Source organism: Theropithecus gelada, chromosome 6 (assembly GCF_003255815.1).
Source record: "Theropithecus gelada isolate Dixy chromosome 6, Tgel_1.0, whole genome shotgun sequence".
Classification (NCBI taxonomy): Eukaryota; Metazoa; Chordata; class Mammalia; order Primates; family Cercopithecidae; genus Theropithecus; species Theropithecus gelada.
In genome coordinates, this window is record NC_037673.1 from 56,675,268 (window position 1) to 56,697,942 (window position 22,675).

The following is a 22,675-nucleotide window of genomic DNA, read 5'->3' on the forward strand; positions in this document are numbered from 1 at the left end:
AACCATTTAGAAGCAAGGTCTTTCCAATGAACAGCCCTGTCAAACAACAGAAGTGCTTCTGTATAATCTTCATCAAGGAGGTTTGACGAAAGGTTCAAGAACTTGTTATTACAAGATGTTATTCTATAAATTCAACTATGGCATACAGGGTAAATCAGATAGCCCTTAACATACTATCTAGGCCTGCCTCATAAAAGCTCACACATGCCATCCTCTTTCATGGTCTTTCTCCTGATTCATCTGAGCCTGGCAACCTTGGGAATCACATGTTGCAAATAATGGAACCACAGGATGGTAGAATTCCAGGTCCCTGAGGCACCTACTGGCTAGGGCAGGCTGCCTCTCCACAAAAAGCAGAAGCAAGAAATTAAAATTCACTATGTCAATCCAATTAGATTTGGAGAATATTCTGTAGAACAGCAAGATTATCTTAGCTAAAGCAGATGTCTTCCAATATTACTGATTTATTCTACCGTGGTATAAATTATTGGAAATCAACAAATGGTTCTTGCTCAACTTTCTAATAATTAGGTACAGAATAAACATGTTAGACTCAGTAGGCATTAAATGTATGCATAGCGAATGCAGGGGAATACTGGGAGCAGGAAACCAATACTGTGAGGCAGAACATTGTTGTAGCAACAAATTAGATACAAATATATTTATATTTATGTCAGAACAATTTGAAACATATTTTCAAAATTCTCCATAGTGCTTAGTACAAACTGTGAAAGCAAAAATGAGATTTTTTGTCAAAAGATGCCTGTGGATATTATGAACGTCCTGGGGCTCATTCAACCAGTATGGAAAACTTGAGATCCTCTTTCCAACTCCCTTGCCTGATGGTTTTAGTCCATAGGGGAAACTGTTTCCTTCTGAGTTACTGAAAATCAATACCATGATTTTTATTTCTGGTTTCCATTGCTCTCTTTATGCCTTTCTTACTGGGCTGTGTGACCTGATACACTAAAATGAAATATTGATAGAAATTGTACTCTTGAAGTTTTTCCAAACAGCACCAGAAAAGGAAGTGCCAGAAATGTCAGAAAAAAGCCTATTTTCATGGGATTTCCTGCCTTCCTTACATCCCGACATGTCTAAATAGTTCAGATAACCTCCAGCTGAACTCTAGGTTGCTCCACTCAGACTGAAATCAAACAGCTGAGTTGAGGGCCACTCATTCAGCAATAGGTGCAATTTAGGAACTGCAGTGATAAAGCAGTGCAACCAAAAGGGACACTGGACACGGAAATTCTGGTCCTGGCTCCGTAGAAACTCAAGCCAGCTCTCCTGCTCTGGCACTCGATGCCTGGCCTTGAGCCAACCTTCTCCTTCAGTGCATCTCCCAGTGTTTATCCATGCCTTTCTTTAATTCACTGCTTGTTGCTCACAATTTTTTTCCAAAAAAAAAAAAAAATAATAATAATAATAAAATCTTCCTCAAGGAGAATTCATCATTTCCCAATAATTTAAGACAGAAAAAGTCAATGTTTGTCTCACTCCTCTTATGGCCATTATATCTACTAAACTCAGAAATGACATCTAGATGTTAAAATCTTGGGAGACAATAAGAACACTTCCCAATCAGAGATCCAGCTACCTAAAACTAAATTTTTGAGGTTGGACATGTCTTCGGGTGTGACATACCATTTATTTCCTTTGTCATTGACTTTCATCTATAACATTAATGCATTCCTGAGCACGGTCTTCTCACTAGTTTAGATTTTAATTCCTTTTACTTTTTGCTGCTTTCCTCCTAAAAGCCTTGTTTCTGCTTTTTTTTTTTTTTTTTTTCCCTATTGTTAACATACATACTCTTGGGTTGTTATGGCAAAACTGTATAAAAAGTATTTAGTCATAGTTTCTCAACTAACACATTCCTTTTTGTTATGCTGTTTTCTTTATCATAATTTATACTCATCAAAATGTAGATGTAGTGCATAGAATCAGACTCATTGCTCAGAGCTTGGAATGGCTTCTGCTTAGGTAGAAACTCCAAATAAGCTCACACGATGGTCTGTTTTAATATTTCGGTTTTTCTTTTTTTTTTTTTCTTTTTCTTTTTCAAGAGCAGGAAAAACTCAAGAATCCTCCAGAAAAATACATGGAAGCATATGCTTGAAACAAATTCACCTATTATAAAGAAGATAAAAATATTCACAAAGAAAATAAAAAGATTGGCAAAATATTCTAACAATCCAAATTCAGAGAACACAACAGTACCAGCCGGCAACTTTCTGCGTAGAATTCCTAATCCCTTTCTTCTTTCCTTTGGAAAGGCATGTTTAAGATTATAAACACTGTATATCAGAGTCAGGAGTGAGGAAGGACTTTATGAAGACACACCATTACACACACACTATACGTGTCTCTGTTCAAGTGGGGATCATGCAGAAAAGAGAGCAAGCTATGATCCTCCTCCCCTCATTTCTGGTCCTTTCTTTCCTCAGCTGTTGGGGAACCTGGTAGGGAAATTAGTTTAAGAAATCAAAGAAACGCCACCACATAAGTATGGGAGTAAAACTGCATTCTTATTTGACATCTGGCATCCAATTTTCTTGTAGGAACTTGCAATAGGAATTGAACTTTGAGAACCACCCACCTCAACCACTCCTAGTACCAGTCTCCAGGATTCTTGCCCTGACTTGGACATTTGTGGGATTTATGGTTAATGGAGATTACTTGGCGAGAAATCCCAGGTGAGGAATGATGATGGTCCTCCCTCCCTATCCCCAAAATTAAAGGCGCGAGGAGCTGGAATCCCCGAAGGGAAACGGCCACCATTTCTGCGTGGTCTGTGCAAACCTTACCATGTATGTGCCACCGTGAAACGCCGCTGTTTGGGGATGTTGCTGCTGAGAAGCATTCTGCGCAGGAGCCTGGGGGAATTTCTAGGAGAGATCACTGGAGAGAGCTTGGGAGAAACCGATTTCCTCGCTGTCTTGGACTTCTCATGCTGCAACAGGTTTTCTCGCAAGGATTTCACAAGGTCCTCGTTCAGCCACGGGTTTGGACAATGCGGATTATCCACTTCAGGTACTGTTAAGGTGTCCGGGCTTGTCTGCTGAGCCATTTTCCTGGTCAACTTTGTACAGTTGGCAAGAATCCAGGGCAACGTGGTTCCCTCGCTCACGGTCCGGGAAATGTCCAGGGAAGCAGGTCGGAGCCTGCTGCTGTTAGTGCATTCAGTCGCCTGCCTCAGTCTCTCTGTAGAGCTGGGGCTGGGTGCAGAGGAGGCGAGCGCACTCCTCCGCGGAAGCGTATTAAACGTCACCCCTCCTCTCCCAAGCCCCTGCCAAAGATCACTGACAAGCTCGCATAGCAAATGAGCATGGAGGGAAAGCACCGCGCTCGCACAGCTTTGTCCGTGCTACAAAGCAGCCTGTTAAACTATTGGAACTAATGCGCCGCAGCTGCTCGAGTGACTTCTGCTGCTTATGTACATAAAAAGTCCTGGGGGGAGGGCTTAACCATCAGATGCCTGCTGCTGGGTTGTTTGGCTCGTCTTTCCATTTGCTTATTCCTGAATCCAAAGGAAAGAAAAACTTTGAACTTGACCTTCCTCTCCCGCAGGGCTATTTATCTCCCTACAGTCCACGTTCATAAAAGAAAATTGCCAATCTTTTGTTTTTTTCTCTCTCTCTTTTTAATGAGAGAAGAATAAACAAGCACTAGCTACACAAGAAGTGCTTCCCTGCTTACTAAGCTCAATCTGATGAACCACATAAAACAAATCCCATGAGAATAAAATTTGCTTTTTCTCCCTCTGTCTCTAGTTAGAAGCCAAACAAACAAAAGGTTTCAAAATACTACACATGGAACGCTTTACAGGTTGCAGTTGTGTTCTACAACCTTATTAATTACGGCCCTTGCAAAGAACCAACACTATTTAGACCCACAAATGATATATGTTCTCTCTTTGCATTTAAACTAATGCCCCTCCAGAAGGACAGATTGTCTTCATAAGAGTAGTTGAAAATGATTTTAAAGTTTCAATTACTATTTGTGATATATACAATTTTATGTGTTCAACTATAAGAGGGTGGAATACATCTAGCTTTTCGTGATTTCCTTTACTGCCTTTTAATGTAAGATTTTTATGTGTGATGAATAGAGCTTCAACAGACTTATTCAGAGAGGGCTTAAAAGAAATTATTTTGCAACTGGAAAAAAAGTAAAAATGTTGTAACAAGAAAGTATGAGGTAAAGCCTGTTAAATATCATTTATGTGGACACTAGAAGTGCAGACATTAAACAGCATTGGAAAGAAATTCAAACTTTTGCGTAGGGAAGTTCCGAGTAGCTTAGCGATGCTACAGACCATGCGGGATTGAAATAGAATCACATTTCTCAGGGTCTAAAAATATTTTATGTTTTTTAAAAACACAATAACTTAGGGAGCTACAAAATGCATCCAGAAAAAAAAAAAAAAAAGGAGACTAGAATGATTCTTTTTGTTTCCTATGATTACTATTAGGTCAATTTTTAAAAGTTTCTCCTGTCACCCTGCCCCCTGGTTGCTCCACTGTAAGTTTCAATTCCTTGCTTTTTAAATGTTTACAGAAAAACATACTCTGAGGTTCTACTCACAGAAGCACAGGGTCAACCACTTGGTCCATCTTTCCCGTTAGTGTGCTCACAACAATTCAATGACACATGTGTGCTATGACTTCATCAAAAAACGTTAGACAAATATTTGAATTTGAAGAATCAAGGTATGATTATTCTTATTCTCATAATTTTTACCAATATAAAAGTTTTCATCACTTTGCATTATTAAGTGGCAAAATATGTGTGTGCGCATGTGTGTGTATTATCTACATATATACCATATTTCTATAAAGTGGGCTGAGGGACTGACAATGGCCTTAGAAGTTGTGCAAAACAGGTGTGCAATGCTTGCCCTCAAGGAGCTTGTAACCTAATGGAAACGATTGGATAATGCTTAGAAAAAGATACCAGAACAACTGGAAAGTGAAATAATCAGATATAGAAAAGTACAATGAAAATGAAATGCATATGTGATGAGGAAATTCTGGGTAAAGTAAAGCTTAAGATGGGAAGGTTCAGAAATTGATGGAAAGAAAGAAAAGAAAAAAGTGCACTTTAGGAGGAAAAACTAGAATGTACAGGCACAATTAAAAATGCATTTGTGCATGTTTTTAGTTTTGTGGAAAACAAAACAACAACAAAAAAATTAAAGGCTCAACAGTCTGTAGATACAAAGCCTGTTCAGGTTCAAAGAAATAAAAAATTCAGTTGATATAGGATAAGTGAGAAAAACTAATATGTATTAAACTGAAATGGCAAAAAAGAATTGTTTTAGAAAACATCTCCAGTTTCTGAAGACTCAGTTACATTCAACAAACATTTATGGGCGTTTATTTTTTGCCAGGCACTATAATGGGTGCTCTAGGGTATTTAAAGATTAGCTTGGCCAGGTGTGGTAGCTCACACCTGTAATCCCATCACTTTAGGAGGCCAAGGCAGGAAGATCACTTGAGTTCAGGAATTCAAGAATAGCCTGGGTAACATAGCAAGACCCCATCTCTATAAAACATTAAAAAATAGCTGAGTGTGGTGGCATGCGTCTGTAGGCCCAGCGCTACTCAGAAGGCTGAGGTGGGAGGATTGTTTAAGGCTGGGAAGTTGAGGCAGCAGTGAGCCATGATCATGCCACTGCACTCAAGATTGGGTGACAGAGTGAGACCCAGCCTCTAAATAAATAAATAAATAGATAAGCTTGATACTATAGCTCTATATCTGCCCTCGGGGAGCTTATAGTCTAATATGACAAATGACAAGTGCAAAATGATTGACATGGAAACGTGTAGCCCAAGTATCCAGATGAGATCTTGGAGGCTGGAGATATTTAAATGTCTGGCTCTAAGTAGAGAAAAGTGACTCTAGTGACTGAGTAAAGGAAGAGATGATTCTAAGAATGATATGGTCAATAATTGGGAAATTCATTGAGTTCAAGGGATTCTGGGTTCTAGTTCTCACTTTCAGTGACCTTGTAGAAGAACTTAGGAAGAGTAAACTATTTACATGCTGATCTTCTCATAAATAGTATGCCATGTAGAATGTTCAGAGAGTCTGGGCACTTTGTTAATGATCACAATTAAGCTAAATAGTAGATATAACAATATTCTATTCAAAATGCACTGATCATTATGGCTAAACATGGACAAAAGCATTCTGCAGATCTCCCATTGCTTTGGTGTATGTTAAAGGATTTCAGTGTATTTGGTTGGTGCAAAAGTAATTATGGTTTTTGCCATTAAAAGTAATGAAGCAGGACTGGGAGTTTCTTTACCGGTCCCCATATCCATTATTATTATTGATTCAATTCTCTAACACTTCCCATTACCCTCCTGAATCTGCCAAATGATATACGATATGCATTCTGCTTTTTAAAAAATACAAAATTAATTTTGTTTTGAGAATTCTTGGCCAGTCCTTGAAATAACTTGAAAAAGCCTGCAGTGTTTCAAAGTCATGCTTGAAAATTGCTGCCTTAGGAAACACAAATTGTAAGGTTCCGAAGATAACCAAAGGTGGGTGAGGTTTGGACAGACTGGAAACGTTTTCTTACGTTAAGGCAGAGGGTCAGAGGACTTTCTTCCAACAGGAGCACTCCACAGCTTGGGTTTTTCACAAAATCTCTTTAAAATGAGCTGCCAGGAACTTGCCTGAAAAACACTGTACTGTAAGTGACAGCCAAATAAGGCCTCAGGTTTTAACAAGTGGAAATTTGAAAGTGGGTGAAATGTTTTGATAAAGTCACCCACGCCTAGAACAACAGATAACATCTCTTAACTTCATAAAAGTTTTCCTAGACACCTCTTTGTGGATTTTCAATTTGTGGGTTTTTTTTTTTTTCATTTAGAATCCTTGAAAATGTTTTGTCTCATTAATCATTTGTAGGTGGTAACAAAGAAGATGAGATTTGCACAGGTTCTGAGACAAAAAGTGTGCTTTTGTCTAGGTAAGAATAAGCAAGGCTGGATTTCCCACAATGGAAAGGGAGCAATGATGTGGCTCATGCAAAAGAATGGAAGAAATGATTTATACTGAGCTATGGAAAACATTGTATGCTTCTCCAAACCATGTTCTAATTTGATAAAGAAGGGTTAAAAGGAGATTGCTTTCAAATTGCCCATAGGATATGGTCCATGGAAATGACCTGATAGTGGGAGAGGTTATATTGTCTACTGGATAAAAAGTTATGGGTTAATTTTAGAAATGAAAGGTTTATTTTGAATCCCAGAAGTACTACTTACTAGTTGTGTTACTTTACTTTTCAGTGGCTCAGTTCCATATCTGTGAAATAGGACAATAATAATGAGGATGATAATGATAGTAGCTATTGCATAAGAATGCTACAAGGATTAAATGTGTTAATCCCCATGATATAAAGTGTTCAGGAGAGTGCCTGGTACAGAATAACCACCCAGTAAATAAAAATCTACCACTATGTGATACAAGAAACTTATAGAAATTCACACTTAGTAGATATCAATTATGTATCAGGAATTTTGCATTTTATTTCCCTTAATCCTTGAAATCACACTTAAGGTGTTGTTTTTGCACTGTAATTTTAGAGACGAGGGCATAAGGAGGTTAAATAACTTGCCAAAGGTCATGGAGTTTACCAATGGCATAAATGGGATTTAAATCTATGTCTATGAGGTGCCAGAGCTTCTATTTTGACTCCACATTATACAAACCCAAAAGGAAAGCAGATCTAGTATTTAAAATAGATTATGATTATTTCTATGGAAAACAGTAGACACCTGAGTCCCCTGAGTTCTTGATCTAGTTAACACTAAATTTTGCCCTTGGCTACTTTCAGAATATACACCGTGTCGACCTGTAAAGCCTGCCAAGTCATGAAGTTCTTTCCGAGGCATGGTATTCAAGTAAGGGCAGCTGAAGGTGGAATTCCTGAGATGTTTTTTGTTTTTATGTTTTTTTTCTCATCTATGTACCTTTTCTCTGGATATGAAGAAAGTTTAATTAAACTCCATGATAGTTTTCCACTTAGCCACAAAATATATTCTAAAATTATTTTATCTTAATTTTTATCATATTTTCATTATAAATTTTGATGATAAAATTATAGCATCCCCTTATCTAAAAGTACATCTGAAAACTGTAGAACATGGTTTTTAAAATTATCATCATAATGATCATTATCATCATTATTGACCTTTTATTAGGTACTGGGCTAGTAGGCAGAGATTTCCAAAAAAGTAAAGTACCTACTTTAGAAGGGAATATAAGCAAAACTCTCCCAACAAAGAAAACAAATACTAAGAAGCAAAATAATAATAGAAACAATTGGTGCCTCCTGGGTTAAAAGTAGTGACCAATAATTTATCTAGACAGAGAATAACTCAAAAACAAGGCAGAGCTTGAATTAAGTCTTGAAAGAAGGTATATATGGAAGAATAATGATAGGTTTGGAAAGATCGGTAGTTTAGAGGAGGTAAGATGCTTTGGAGTTTTAGACTTTTTTACTATGGAAAAATCAGTAAAATTTACATGGTAGGTAGGTAAACAATATATAAGGAGATTTACATATGTTTAACCTGGTTTCAATATGTTCTATAATTTGCAAGAGGAAGATTCTAAAGATCTTATTTCAATATTTCCTATTCAATATGAATTTGTGTAGAAATGGAAAGAAAGTGAGTAATAAAGTAAGAATTAGAAGGATTTGTTTATTGGCTGTATCTAAGCTTGTAAGTCAATAGAGAAGTCAAAAATTGATCGGATATTTCTTATACATTCCACCCAATTAAACATCAAAAGCCAGTAAACAGTTTTTTAAAAGAGTATCTAGATTTCATTGAACAAATCAACTATATGTCTTGATTCACATGACAGCTATATTTTGAGCATATGATGTGCTCTTCTAAGACCAATTCATTTTAATAAAAGGATCAAATCTAGTTACATGGGTTTTTTTCCTAGATTAAAATTAAATGTTAGAGTGATCTCTGCTGAAATAGTAAGTAATTATTTCACTTGAAAGAAAAGTTAACATTTTATAGGGCACAACTTACAACAGCAATTTTTTTTTCCTTTTTTCTTTTTTTTTTCTTGTTTTGAGACAGAGTCTGGCTTTGTTGTCTAGGTGGGAGTGCAGTGGTGCAATCTCAGCTCACTGCAACCTCCACCTTCTGGGTTCAAGTGATTCTCCTGCCTCAGCCTCTCAAGTAGCGAGTAGCTAGGATTACAGGCATCCACCACCACGCCAGGCTAATTTTCATATTTTTAGTAGAGACAGGGTTTCACCACATTGGCCAGGCCTGTTTCAAACTTCTGACCTCAATTGATCCTCCCGCCTTGGCCTCCCAAAGTGCTGGGATTACAGGTGTGAGCCACTGTGCCTCACTTATACCAGCAATTTTAACACAGCATGTTTATTGTATTTCGGAGAAAAGTTGCAATACAACTTAGGTAAGAACCTTCCCTTTCCTTGTGATACGGTCATGCTAAAAATTCTAATAATGAACGGAAATTACTTCTAATTATTTTGCTAAAAGGAAACCCCAGAATGCCCTCTCTAAATATTACTCTAACTTCAAAAAAGAAAATAAGTTTTGATGGCCACTGAATGTTTAACATATTGTAATACCCTATATTTCTGGGTTTTATTTCAGTGGGAGGAATAACCAAGCATTTTGTCTACAACTTGTCAACGACAAAAAATCCCACATCTCACCATATCTACACTAGATCATCCCTTAGCCTATCAAATTACTGAGAAAAAAATCACTAGATGTAAGTGCAAAACACTAGTGCACTAAGCATAAGCACTTTGCATTATTACGTGATTTGATCATTACAATCCTTCTAACAAGGTGGTTACTATTACCCACATTTTAAATTTGAGAAAACTGGCATACAAAAAAACAATTAAATAACTTCCTCAAAGTCATCCACACCAAATGATCTCTAATCCTCAAGGTCATAACCAAAAGATTTCCAGACTCCCCAGAATTGTTCATTGTATGACAAACATCAGACATTTAGTGCACAAAAGATCTTGGGTGGACCTTCAGAGTCCTTGTGCATGATAAAAGTTGACAAGAAGAAACAAATGTGTTATCTTTGTCCACGTAACAGACACAATAAGGAACAAAATCCAACATGTATCCTAAATTCAGAGGAATATAACACAATAGTGAACTATTCAAAACTCAACACCAAGGAACACATTTCCTTATCTTTCTCTTTCATTCGCTGTACCCACCCCCGAACGGCCCCCAAGAAAGGATTTTTTTAGAGTCTTTCTCAAATTAGTATAATATAACTGGATCACTTCCCTCTGATCCCCATACATAACATCTGTTTCAGTCATTCTGTTTTTTGAATATGGCTTCTATGAGACAGTGTATTTTACTGAACATGTCTATAATTCACAGATTTTTAATTACAGTTGGACATTTTTTCTAAAGTTAAACATATCTAAATAATGATTTCTCATGAGCAAATCGTATTTTCAGAAATAACATTTTTTATACCTAACTATAAGGAATTTTCTGAAACCTAGATGTTTCTGTGGGATGCTTTACAGAAGGCATTATAGAAACCAGAGTTGTATTCCCCATTTTATAATAAGTTAGTGAAGTCACCTTGAACAAGTTCATTAAACTTCTCTGGAACTCACTTTCCCAGTATAAAGTCATATAACTTTACTAAGGTTTAATAACTTTAAAAAAAATCTTATCCTAATTGAATTGGGAGTTTCAGTTGTCATTTAAGAAAAACAAATATCAAGTGCATCCTGAGCCAATATAGTCTCTTCCACTGGCATGTGGTGTTATTATATACCACAAATGCTTTTAGAAGAAAAATGGAAAACAAGATATTCAATATTTAGGAAATTGAAGATGGAAAACAAGAGAGTGCTGCAATAAATAGGTGCCTTGCTGATGGTTTTATGGCTCTGAAACTTGGGAAACTTTTTTCTCTAACTAGGCAAAACATTTGTTGATATCTGAGTCACAGTTTGGGAGACAGAGTGGGAGAGCAATGCCTAAGTTAATTTAGTATTTGAAATCAAAGCGTTGTTTTACTTCTAAAATAGTGAAACTACACAGATAGGTATATTTACTGTTATATAATAAGTCAGATTTTCTAAAACATCAAGGCTTAAGTTACCTTTTAGACAATTTCAGAGGAACCTCTCCACTCACATTTCACAAAGCATATCTCACCAAAGATGAGTTTTGCCTAATTTTGATGAATGTTTCATGAGAGAGAGAGAAAAAAAAAAGCATTTGTGATTTAAAAAATATACAGAGCTGGGTTGAATACAACTAAATGGGTTTCCTCTGAGTAAGATCTCTCCGTCTTTTAATATGTTAATGTGATTTGTGAATGCAGACTTGCCTGGTTCAAAATCCACCTGCATCCTCCAGCATGTCCAGAGGTTAATGTTTCCAGGAACCCTTAACTCGACTTTCCACAAACATCTTTTGAACATAGCTGATAGATAATGCAAACCTTCCTGATTTTCTGGTGTGTATTATTTTTTCCTTTTGTTGAACTGCAGCCAAACGGAATGCTTCCAGCAGAATGATGACTTAGTTCAGGTACTGGCTGCCCTGGTAATAGCCTCCATTAGAATCAGGTTATTGTTATGGTCCTGCTCTCAGGCTAATTTCACCCTCCTCTGCAATTGGTGTATCTCCAAATGTAAAAGACATAACCTTAGCAAAGGCTATGAGAGGGATGGGACCATGAATCTAAATGGCAGCATTGTGGACAGAAGCCTGTTGGGAGGCTGTAGACAAACTAATGGGACAGAAAAATATTGGACTAGATGGCACTGTTGGTGAGAAGATGCATAAAGGCAACTGAAGGCCAGACAGATGCTCTTCAAACGCTGATGGACCTACAAATCACCTAGAGACTATGCTAACATAAAGATTCTGATTCAGTACATCTGGGGTGAGGCTCGAGATCCTGAATTTCCAAAGCTCCCATGGAATGCTATTGCCAGTCCATAGATTGCTCCATGTGTATCTTGGCCTTAGAGTATGTAGGGATTGATGGCTAATGAATACAGCAAAAGAAGGCAATTAACTTGGACACAGGTGATCCTATTTCTTTATATGCAGGCATTTGTGAATGTTTAAATTTACTACTGATATTTTAATAAATCATGCAATTTCTAAAATAACTTTAATTATATAACAATATTACATAACAAAATCATAAACCATCTTTTTCAAAAGAGCATATACTCTCTAAAAGATTCCATTCTAGAAGCAAACTTTGCTATATTAAATCCAAACTTTTAAGATGAGACAAAAAAGGCTTGGAAGTTGAAATAAACTCTTTTGCAAGTGTGGTGAATATCTATGTCTGTTTATAAATTATAAATTAAAAGTAATAATTACATAATTGAAAGGTAAACTTTAAGACTTATAGACTGTTTCCTGAATATAATTTATTTAATCATTCTACAAGCATTTAATAAGACATTCTATGTGTTAGGTTCTGTGGGTCTAGTGAAGGCATGGTCTTTGTGTATCTAGGGATACAAGATTCATTCTTTGCTACACTCACAGTCTCCTGGGACTTTCAGTCTAGTCTACTGTGCAGTATGAAACATGAAAAGGACATTTACCATCAAGATTCACTACCACACTATTGACCTATTACCTAAAGAATTAAGAAATTATGCATCCGCCAACTCAATACAACTAGCCTTATAGTCAATCTATGGATAACTGTAAAAGCAGGTATATGCTTTTCTTTCTGGGGCTTCCCAAGAAGTTATTCTGACCTGGAAGTGCTCAAATGGTTGCTAAATTATGAATATCAATTTGAATTTCTTTCTTAAATTATTGTTTTAAGCTCTAGTAAAATACAAATGAAGGTTACACAAATATTATAAAGGTATATATTCTACTTATGCTAATAACCACCATTTATATTCTGTAATTATATAAACATTGCATAAGCCAACTAGTAATTATTTAATCAGTTATAAGGGAAATCAACCTACGACAAAGAAATCCTCTTGATACACCCCTGGTGAAAACACTTCAGTCTAAACAGCAGTTGCCTCATGATTCTTATACTTTAAATGCTGGGAATATAGTAAGTGTTCAATAGACACTTGACATGGGTAGAAAAGGAAGGAGGAAATGATTTTGCACTGTTTGTTTTACTATTTTTTATGATTTTAGATAGTTAACAGGCTAAAAGGATAGGGTGTTCAAATCAATTTACACTGATCTATCTACTAAAATTCTACATTGTTTTAGAAATCCTTTGGCTAGGCCAGTGCAGTGTCTCACGCTTGTAATCCCAGCACTTTGGGAGGCCAAGTTGGGTGAATCACCTGAGGTCAGGAATTTGAGACCAGACTGGCCAACATGACGAAACCCCATTTCTATTAAAAATACAAAAATTAGCTGGGCATGGTGGCACATGCTGTAATCCCAGCTACTTGGGAGGCTGAGGCATGAGAATCTCTTGGACCCAGGAAGCAGAGGTTGCAGTGAGCCAAGATTGCACCGCTGCACTCCAGCCTGGGCAACAGAGCAAGACTCTGTCTCAGGAAAAAAAAAAAAAAAAAATCCTGTTGCTAGGCATGCTTTTCATTTTAACAATGTATTTGTTTTAAATTAGCTAGATAATATATGATATGTTCTCATTGTAAAAATGTTAAAAGTTCTGCAGAACTCTAAAGTTTCTGTAGACCACCATCCCCAAACTCAACCTTCCCCCAGGTAACTCTGTTATCAGTTGTGTTTATTCTTCTAGATCTCCACTCTCTGTCACAGTGGCCACCCTCCAAATGTTGCTATTAGGGCTTGAAATGAGATTCACAGAATTGAGAAATGAAATTTTTATTTTTATTTGTTTTATTTAAATTTAAATAGCATCATGTGGCTAGTGGCTACTGTAGTGGACAATAAATTCTAGACCTCTGTGTGATATCATAAATAATTTTATGCCTATAGGATCATATATTACTGTTTTCTGAGGCTTCTTAAAAACATAGTGTTATGTATAATGATCATTTTTTCACTCAACAAAGATCTCTCTTGCTATTTTTAACTGACACACAGTATTCAATAGTATGGTTATTTCATTCTTCATTTAGCCATATCCCTACTGGACGGCATTCAGGTTTCCAGCTGTTGACTATTACAAAGAACACTCTGGCAAAACTCATTGGGAATACATGCCAAGTATTTTTTTTTTTTTTTATAATCGATACTTAGAAGTAGGATTGTTAGGTGATAAGATATCAGCATTTTAAATTTTAATAGAAACTGGCAAATTGTTCTCCAAAGTAGATTATTCAATTTACACTCCCACCAACAGTCTTTGAGATCCCACATTTTTCCCTCAAACAGCCTTATGTTGCCATCAGTTTCCCTGTACTAGTTGTCAATGCCTTTTTTCCCTCGAGAATACTTTCTATTTCTTAAGCAGAAGAAATTAAGAAGAGCATCAGTGGGCCGGGTGTGGTGGCTCACACCTGTAATCCCAGCACTTTGAGAGGCCAAGGCTGGTGGATCACCTGAGGTGAGGAGTTCAAGACCAGTCTGGCCAACATGGTGAAACCCCGTCTCTACTAAAAATATTTAAAAATTAGCTGGGCGTGGTGGCAGGCACCAGTAATCCTAGCTACTCAGGAGGCTAAGGCAGGAGAATTGCTTGAACCCAGGAGGCAGAGGTTGCAGTGAGCTGAGATCTCACCACTGCACTCCAGCCTGGAAGACAGAGAAAGGCTCCATAGCAAAAAAAAAAAAGCATCCGTGGCTACCATTAAAATTTATAGAAGTGGGAAGATGTATTTGACGTTGCTTCTGAGTCAATGTTCAATTTTAGCTCTCTAACAATTTTAATTGATCAAGCATTTCCCAGGAGTCTCTATAATATGATAATGCCTATACATTACAGAAGGCTTTTGAGAAGGAAAAAGCATTAACTTTCTTTTTCGGTAATGTTCTGGCACTACTCAGTAAACTATGTTTTAAATTGCTTTTCCTATAATAAAGATAGATTGTGCTAAGCATGTATTCTTCATGCCTAGTCACTCTTTTACACATCAGTGTAGAATTTGTAATGCCTGGTCAGGACTCTGTCGTTAGTTTGTGTAACTTTTTCCTTGAGCAAAATCAATGGTCTATAGATAAGGCCTGCGCCGTAAACTTAATGAATTCTGGCGTGACAGCAGTGTTGCTGCATCATCCTTAGATAAGTAGTTTTATGTGAATGAAGGAACAGGAGTATAGTTTTGACTAAGTCATATTTGTCCTGGAACCTGAGGTGAGCCAACCACTCTCTAGGGCTCAGTTTCCTTATCTAAAAGTGATGGTGAGCCGGGCACAGTGGCTCATGCCTGTAATCCCAGCACTTTGGGAGGCCAAGGAGAGTGGATCATCTGAGTTCAGGAGTTCAAGGCCAGCCTGAGCAACATGGTGAAACCCTGTCTCTGCTAAAAATACAAAATTAGCTACATGTGGTGGCAGGTGCCTGTAATCCCAGCTACTCGGAAGGCTGAGGCAGGAGAATCGCTTGAACTTGGGAGGCAGAGGTTGTGGTGAGCCGAGGTCGCACCACTGCACTCCAGCCTGGGCAACAAGAGTGAACCTCCTTCTCAAAAAAAAAAAAAAAAAAAAGTGACGGTGATAGAAGAGAAGACCACAAAGGTAATCAAACTAAAGTTGTAATTGAAAAAGGAGTATAATTCCTACATGACTGGTTTATGTAGGAACTATGTCTTACTTAGTGGTTAAGTAAGACAAAAATGAAACAATAAAAATGTATGTTGGAATTTTACTCAAGGAACAAGGCAATTTCTTTGCTGCATCTGGAAAGTCTAGAAGACTGTGTCCTCAAATTTTTTGTGCTATTTACAATTTAGTGGTTGCAGACATGATGCACAACTTTAATAACATTTTCTTAATCAGTTTCTAGACAGTCAACAACATTAAACCAAAACTCAATTCCTGGGCCGGGTGCAGTGGCCCACGCCTGTAATCCCAACACTTTGGGAGGCCAAGGCGGCTGGATCACGAGGTCAGGAGTTCAAGACTGGCCTGGCCAAGATGGTGAACCTTGTCTCTACTAAAGTTGCAAATATAAGCCAGGCGTGGTGGCGGGCACCTGTAATCCCAGCTACTAGGGAGGCTGAGGCAGAGAATCACTTGAATCCGGGAGGCGGAGGTTGCAGTGAGCCAAGATTGGCCACTACATTCTAGTCTGGGCAACAGAGTGAGACTCCGTCTCAAAAAAAAAAAACAAAAAAAAAAACAATTCCTGATTTGTGGCATATGCTGATTTCCATGGTATAAATACCTCTACTAAAGCTGATTTTAAGCTACCAACATTGCATCAGCCTATGTGGAGTTGGGTAGAGATGCAAAGTAACATGTCATTTTATATAGTGTTTCCACCATACAGATGCAATAAACAACCTTACAAACATAGATAACAGAATGTAGTAAAACACTTAGGAAGGGATGAGAGTTTTGAGTATGTATTATGTTTTTCAGATAACTTAATTGAAAGTTTATATAATTAAACTTTAAAGAATTGATGCATTAACAATTTGCTTAACAAATTTCTGAGCATTTAAAAATAGGTGCCTGTGAGTCAGTTCAGACCAACTCTAAAATACTGCTGCTTTTTCACCATATAGACATCCTCGAGTCTGAAAAACCTGTTCCTTTGTGATTTTCTAAGAACTGTATTGTTTTGATTGGTTTTTAGAAGTTCCTTATAGTTTCTAGATGTGAGGTCTTTTCAGATACAAGTATTGCTAATACCTTTCTTAGGCTTAGTACCCACTTTTTAAAAGGGAACTTGACAAATCTGGGATTTTAGTGTAGCACATAAGTGTTCAATAAATGTTTGGTTAAATAATTCCCCATAAAAGATACTGACATGGTGAGATTACATGAGCCCCTGGATACTTAAGCCATATATTACTTTTATATGGAACCATTTCAGAGAAGGAAGTCTCTCATTTTGTCTTAATAGCATGTTTCACTATCTCACAGGCCCATAAATAGCCTACTCTAGTGATTACCACCTTTTCTAGAGTTGCAAGACCAGGAAGATCAGAATCACAGACTTTTGGAATTGTAAAGGCGTTTAAAGGACTAATGGTCCTGTCCACCTTACTAGTATACATTACATATAATACCCAGCAGCATCCTTTCTGTCAAAGTAATGCGATTTATTCATTCATTTAAGAAATAGTAAATGATAAGCAATTTTGCTGTAACAACTCATGGGAATTTTATGACTGTATTTGGAGACTTGTGGGAGTAAAGACCAGGGATGAAAGACAAGGAAATGTAAATCCAATTTATGCAATAGAATATGATGACCCAACATCTCCTTTTTGCTCTGTGGGTTTCTATTGGCCCCCCCTTCACCCATGCTTTGGACTTTACCATTTCATTCTCTTCCTCCTCCAACTTCCCTTTGCATCCTGGCCCCTTCCAAACTATGTTAGTATGGATGTGTTAATATATTACTCCATCCAATGGACTATAACTCATATTAACCAGGAGATTCTAGAAACAATGTCTGAACACATCACAGAAACTAAAATGAGGAGAAGCTCAGGCATTAGCAGAAGGCCTGGTTTTGGTATTCTTCCATCTACAGCTGTACAGCTGCATTCTTAACCTTGGCTGCATATTAGAATCACCTGGGGAATTTTATAAATTTCAGTGCCTAGGCCACACCACCCCAGACCAGATAAATAAGAATCTCTCAGGGTGTGACCCAGGCACCAGGTTTTTGTAAAGCTCCTCAAGTGATTCCCATGTGTAGTCAAGATTGGGAGCCATCTCAGGTTGAGAGGTATTGATATAAACCAGCATCCACATCTATAAATTAAGGTCATTTATTTTACACAGTCCTGAATAAAAATGAGCATCTGTCTTCCACTACTGTGAGGAAGCACAGTCCCTTAAAGTAATGGTAGGTAATACTTCTTTCCTGCTCTGGGATACATAATCTTGGCTCTTCTCTCATGCTTTCACTCTCTTAAACTTCCTTTCTCAGGCTTCTGTACCAATCTTCAATTCAGTTGGGGTATCCTTAGTCTAAAACATTCACTTTATTTGAAAGGAAAAATATCAGTTTCTAACTAAATTGGAGTAAGATTCAATTCAGATGTGTTTATTTACAAAACATAAGTTGGTATTTATCTGTGTTTAATTGATTCTGGAACCAGTTAAAAAATTATCCTTAACATTCCATGTAAAGAACCAGGCAACCTGGCCAGGCATGGTGGCTCACACCTGTAACCCCAGCACTTTGGGAGGCCAAGGCAGGTGAATTGGTTGAGATCAGGAGTTCAAGACCAGCCTGGGCAACATGGTGAAACCCTATCTCTACAAAAAATTAGTGGGTGTGGTGGTGTGCACCTGTGGTTCCAGCTACTTGGGAGGCTGAGGTGGGAGGATGGCTTCAGCCTGGAAGGTCAAGGCTGCAGTGAGCTGGTAATTGGGCCACTGCACTCCAGCCTGAGTGACAGAGTGAGATACTCTCAAAAATAAAAAATAAATAAATAAATAAAACCAGCCAACTTGTTTGAGCTCACAACAGTTTCAGGACTCATCTGTGTAAGAGAGAAGTGACTGCATATCAGGAAGCAGGATGAGGATTTCCCTCCCATAACCCACAGCTCTCCGAGAGAACAAAGAGGTACATGTCTGTGATTCCCAAAAGCAACTTCCATTTTTTTTAAAAGGGATTGTGCTTTTCAAATTTATGGATGTATATCAAAGGCCTCAGGAATTCATGGATTAGGAGCAAAAGATTAAAGTCAGTACAAATAATATTCTAAATACGCAGAAGGAGGCTGAAATTCCTCTCAATTCTTTCTGATTGAATGAAAAGTAAAGAATAAAATCTCTGGCAGAAGAACATAATGAAGGGCATGGTGTGGAACAGATTGAAACCTGCATCTCTCAAATCCGTATGATAGTAAACCAGGCATTAACTTTTGTATTTGTTAAGCTAATTTGTTTTAATATTAGTATTGAAAACATGTTTGGGTTGTTATTAATATAGGGATTAGGTAGTATTTTGGAGAGCTTCTTTTGAGGGAACAAATGTACAATCTTAGTCATTAAAATGTAAAAGAATATTCAAATTCTATTTTCAGCAGTAAATTGATATCAAGCATGTTTTAAAATGGGTGATGTGTTTTGGCTGTGTCCCCACCCAAATCTCATCTTGAATTGTAGCTCCCACATTTCCCATGTATTGTGGGAGGGACGTGGTGGGAGATAATTGAATCATGGGGGCAATTTCCCCCATGCTGTTCTTGTGGTAGTGAATAAGTCTCACAAGAGCTGATGATTTCATCAGGGGAAACCCCTCCTTTTCTTTCTTGTCTGCCACCATGTAAGACATGCCTTTCACTTTCTACCATGATCATGAGGCCTCCCCAGCCACGTGGAACTGTAAGTCCATTAAACCTCTTTTTCTTTATAAATTACCCAGTCTTGAGTATGTCTTTATCAGCAATGTGAGGACAAACTAATACAATGGGCAAATATTTAGGAAAATTTTACTCAATACAAAGAAATCCTGGCCTCAAAACTAACATGATTTTTACACATACAATACCATGTACAAATAGTTTATAACTTAATCCACATTCTCTCCTTTCATAAGCACATAAGAAGAATACAAGCATACCTGTGGTATAGGAAATGGAAAGACTATTTAATATCCCCGATTTTGAGTAAACCTAGCTTTCATTTCTGATTATAAGCAAATGTTTCTCCTAGTAAAATCCTGACCATAATATTTCTATAAATGAACACTTCATTCATTGATTCACTAACTCATTCATACAGCTAACATTTATTGCGCACCCACTAGCTTCTAGGAATGTATTAGTGGAAAAAGCACCAAGATATATAGATCTGGATCTCTGACCTCTCCTACTACTCAGAAGAGAATCTGACCCATTACATAACAGTCAAGAATGGTGAGCTCCTGAAACACCCTTTCACCTGTTGGTATTACTTCAGAGCATGAAGATGAGGAAGGGGATGTTATGTACATGATTAGTGGACAGACAAGTGGCTGTTTTAAGAACTACCTCTAGACAAAATAAGTTGCAATACCTCTGATAAGAAAGATGTCAACACAATTGGCTTTTGCATGCATTTTTAAAATTTTGATATGGACTTTCCAGTGAAGGTTTTGTAAACTGATATCTCATCCATACCAAAGGATGGGACCACGTTTTTGCGGGTTTTACTGTAATGTTCAATTTTGTGAAGTAAAGTACGTGGTTTACTTGTGATGCAACTCCTGCATTTGTTGCCAGTGGCAACGGTTGTTTTCTTCATTAGGTTTCATGTGGTTGGTCAGGTTATGTCATGAGAACTACATTGAGAAAAATTATGAGTTTGTTGAGTGCCAGCTCTCTGCAGTGAGAACGATTGGGGGTGAGGGTGGGGGGAGCTGGCAGTGTTTCTTCTGGTAGGAGAATAGAAATGCAGACTCGTGGGCACTCTACACAAGCCTTTCCACATTGGCTGGCCTCCCCTCTCCCCATCCCCGGCATCTATTTTCTAGCCTTTAGACAATTGCATATATGTGTCTAGAAAGTTCCATCGATCAGTTCTTTCTGCAGCACTCCCCATTTCTGTGGCTTCAGAAAACCTTGAACTGTAATCTCCCTCTTCTCTCAGGATGCGTCGCTGAGAACAACTTAAATCAACCATAATTTTCAACATATTCTAAACAGGGATTTAGAAAGATAAGGTGGTTACTGAATTGAATTATAATAAATTCAGGCTGTAGTCTAATTGCTTCCAGCTCTTCCCCTCCCTCTGCGGGCTAACAAGTATTTCCAAAGCCATAGGGCATTAAGAATCCTGAAACAGCTAATTAACAGTGCTGCTGTACATCACATGAAGCATGTGGGTTCCAGGCAGCTGTAAAACCTCAGCTTCCTGAGGCTATCCAAGTGATGATGGAGCGACTGGAATTGGATCTTGACATTCTGCTCCCTGCCTGTGGCAGAAAATAACCTTTTTAACAGGGACTTTAGGTGCGGATAGTACTTTGGGCACAAAAAAGTCTCATTGCCATGACTGTGAAAAAGTAAATGAACATTTCCTCATGTTCAGACTGTGACTCACGACTGGCCTGTTAACGGACAGAGGAAACCTCAGGCGTTCTCTTGACACATCATCCCACCAAGTGAAATGCAGGATTGGTGAGATGATTTTTCATAGCTTTGAATCAACTATCTTCCAAAAGGCAGATAAAACCAAGGTAAAAGAGGTCTTTTTCAACATTTTTTTCTCACCTATCTAAAGATTTTGCCAGGAGAAATAGAGGGCTAGCCTACTATATTTCACAGGGAAATAAACAAAAGCGATAATAAAAACTTACCATTTTTTTTTTCAAAAACACTGGACATGTTGACATGAACTGGTCTCATCTCACAAGATCTGAGTATAAGTTATGTGCTTTATTAATAAAATACTCTGTCACACTGACAAAGCAAAGTCTTATCTCTTGCCTCCAGCCTATAATCCATTTTCCATAATGTTATTTTAAAAAGTCTTTCTAAAATATGTCATTCCTCTACTTGAATAACCTTGATTTTTTTCCTCTGTTTCATGGTAGATAATCTGCACATTTCTTATGCTCCTTATACCAAGGCTTTCACTACCAGATTCACAACTCTGTAACTTCCTCTCAGGGGACCAGGGAGAATATTATGGAGCTACAGAAATTTAGTCGCCAACACGCCCTGTCCATTTAAACCTATTACCACATCTTCCCGTTCACTTTCTTTCGCTGAGCTCTTTGTTTTCTCTTAAGGTGCTGATGCAATGTCACTTGCTTTGGGAATTCTTTCTTCACCTCTCAAACAGAAGGAATCACACCCTTTGTCACTTCTATTCACTCCTCTATCACCCATACACGTGGATAGGTCTGTGACTTACCTTTGTGTCCCAGATGTCTTTATGATCTGTAATATATAGAAGGAAGGTGATAAATGACTTGCTGAAGGATAGATGGACAGATATAGGGATGGAATTAGATCATTGAACTATACCTAAAAGCTCTTATAATTCTATAGTTTATGATTTATTTTTAATGAGGAGCTTTTGAAGTGATTACTAGAAAATATACCAATTAGCGGCCTCAATTAATATTCAGTGACATTTAAAATTTCAAGTGAGATTTTAATTCACTCCTTGAATATGTATGTTTTTTATATAGGCATCTCACTACAACATCCTTAGAAGTGGCATAGACTGAAATATAAAAGCTGGGTCTATAAAGCAACTAAAATCTGATTTGATGGTTAAAAATTGAGAGATACATCTTAAAAATGCATATGTAAAGCCAAAAGCTGGGAATGATGCTAATATATTGAATGACATATGAGCATAGAAAATTATCCACAGATGCTAACAGTAGGCTGAATTAGAAGTATAATAGGAACAAGGTAAAGCACATTTGCTTAAAATAATAAGCTATGTATAAAACCCAACATTCTCAGCAATAGAAAAATGAAAAAAAAATGCATTCTAGTATGGTATGTCTATAAGATAGACATCATGGAGGACTTTAAAATGATGGCTTTGATGAACGTTTAACATGTTTATGATTTCATAAAAATGTT

General features: G+C 37.4%; 1 protein-coding gene across 8 annotated transcripts in view; it reads right to left on the bottom strand.

Moving 5' to 3' along the window:
- PDE4D (phosphodiesterase 4D) overlaps nucleotides 1-22,675 on the bottom strand; it is a 1,562,006-nt gene that overhangs the window by 800,037 nt on the left and 739,294 nt on the right. For 2 of the 8 annotated variants that reach the window (XM_025387157.1, XM_025387169.1), the window contains exon 1: nucleotides 2,811-4,186. The exons of the other annotated variants lie outside the window; for them this stretch is intronic. In XM_025387157.1, coding sequence (XP_025242942.1) covers nucleotides 2,811-3,073 — 263 coding nt within the window. In that variant the 5' untranslated portion in view covers nucleotides 3,074-4,186. Of the gene's footprint in view, nucleotides 1-2,810; nucleotides 4,187-22,675 lie in introns of those variants that run through there. 8 annotated transcript variants of the gene reach the window in all.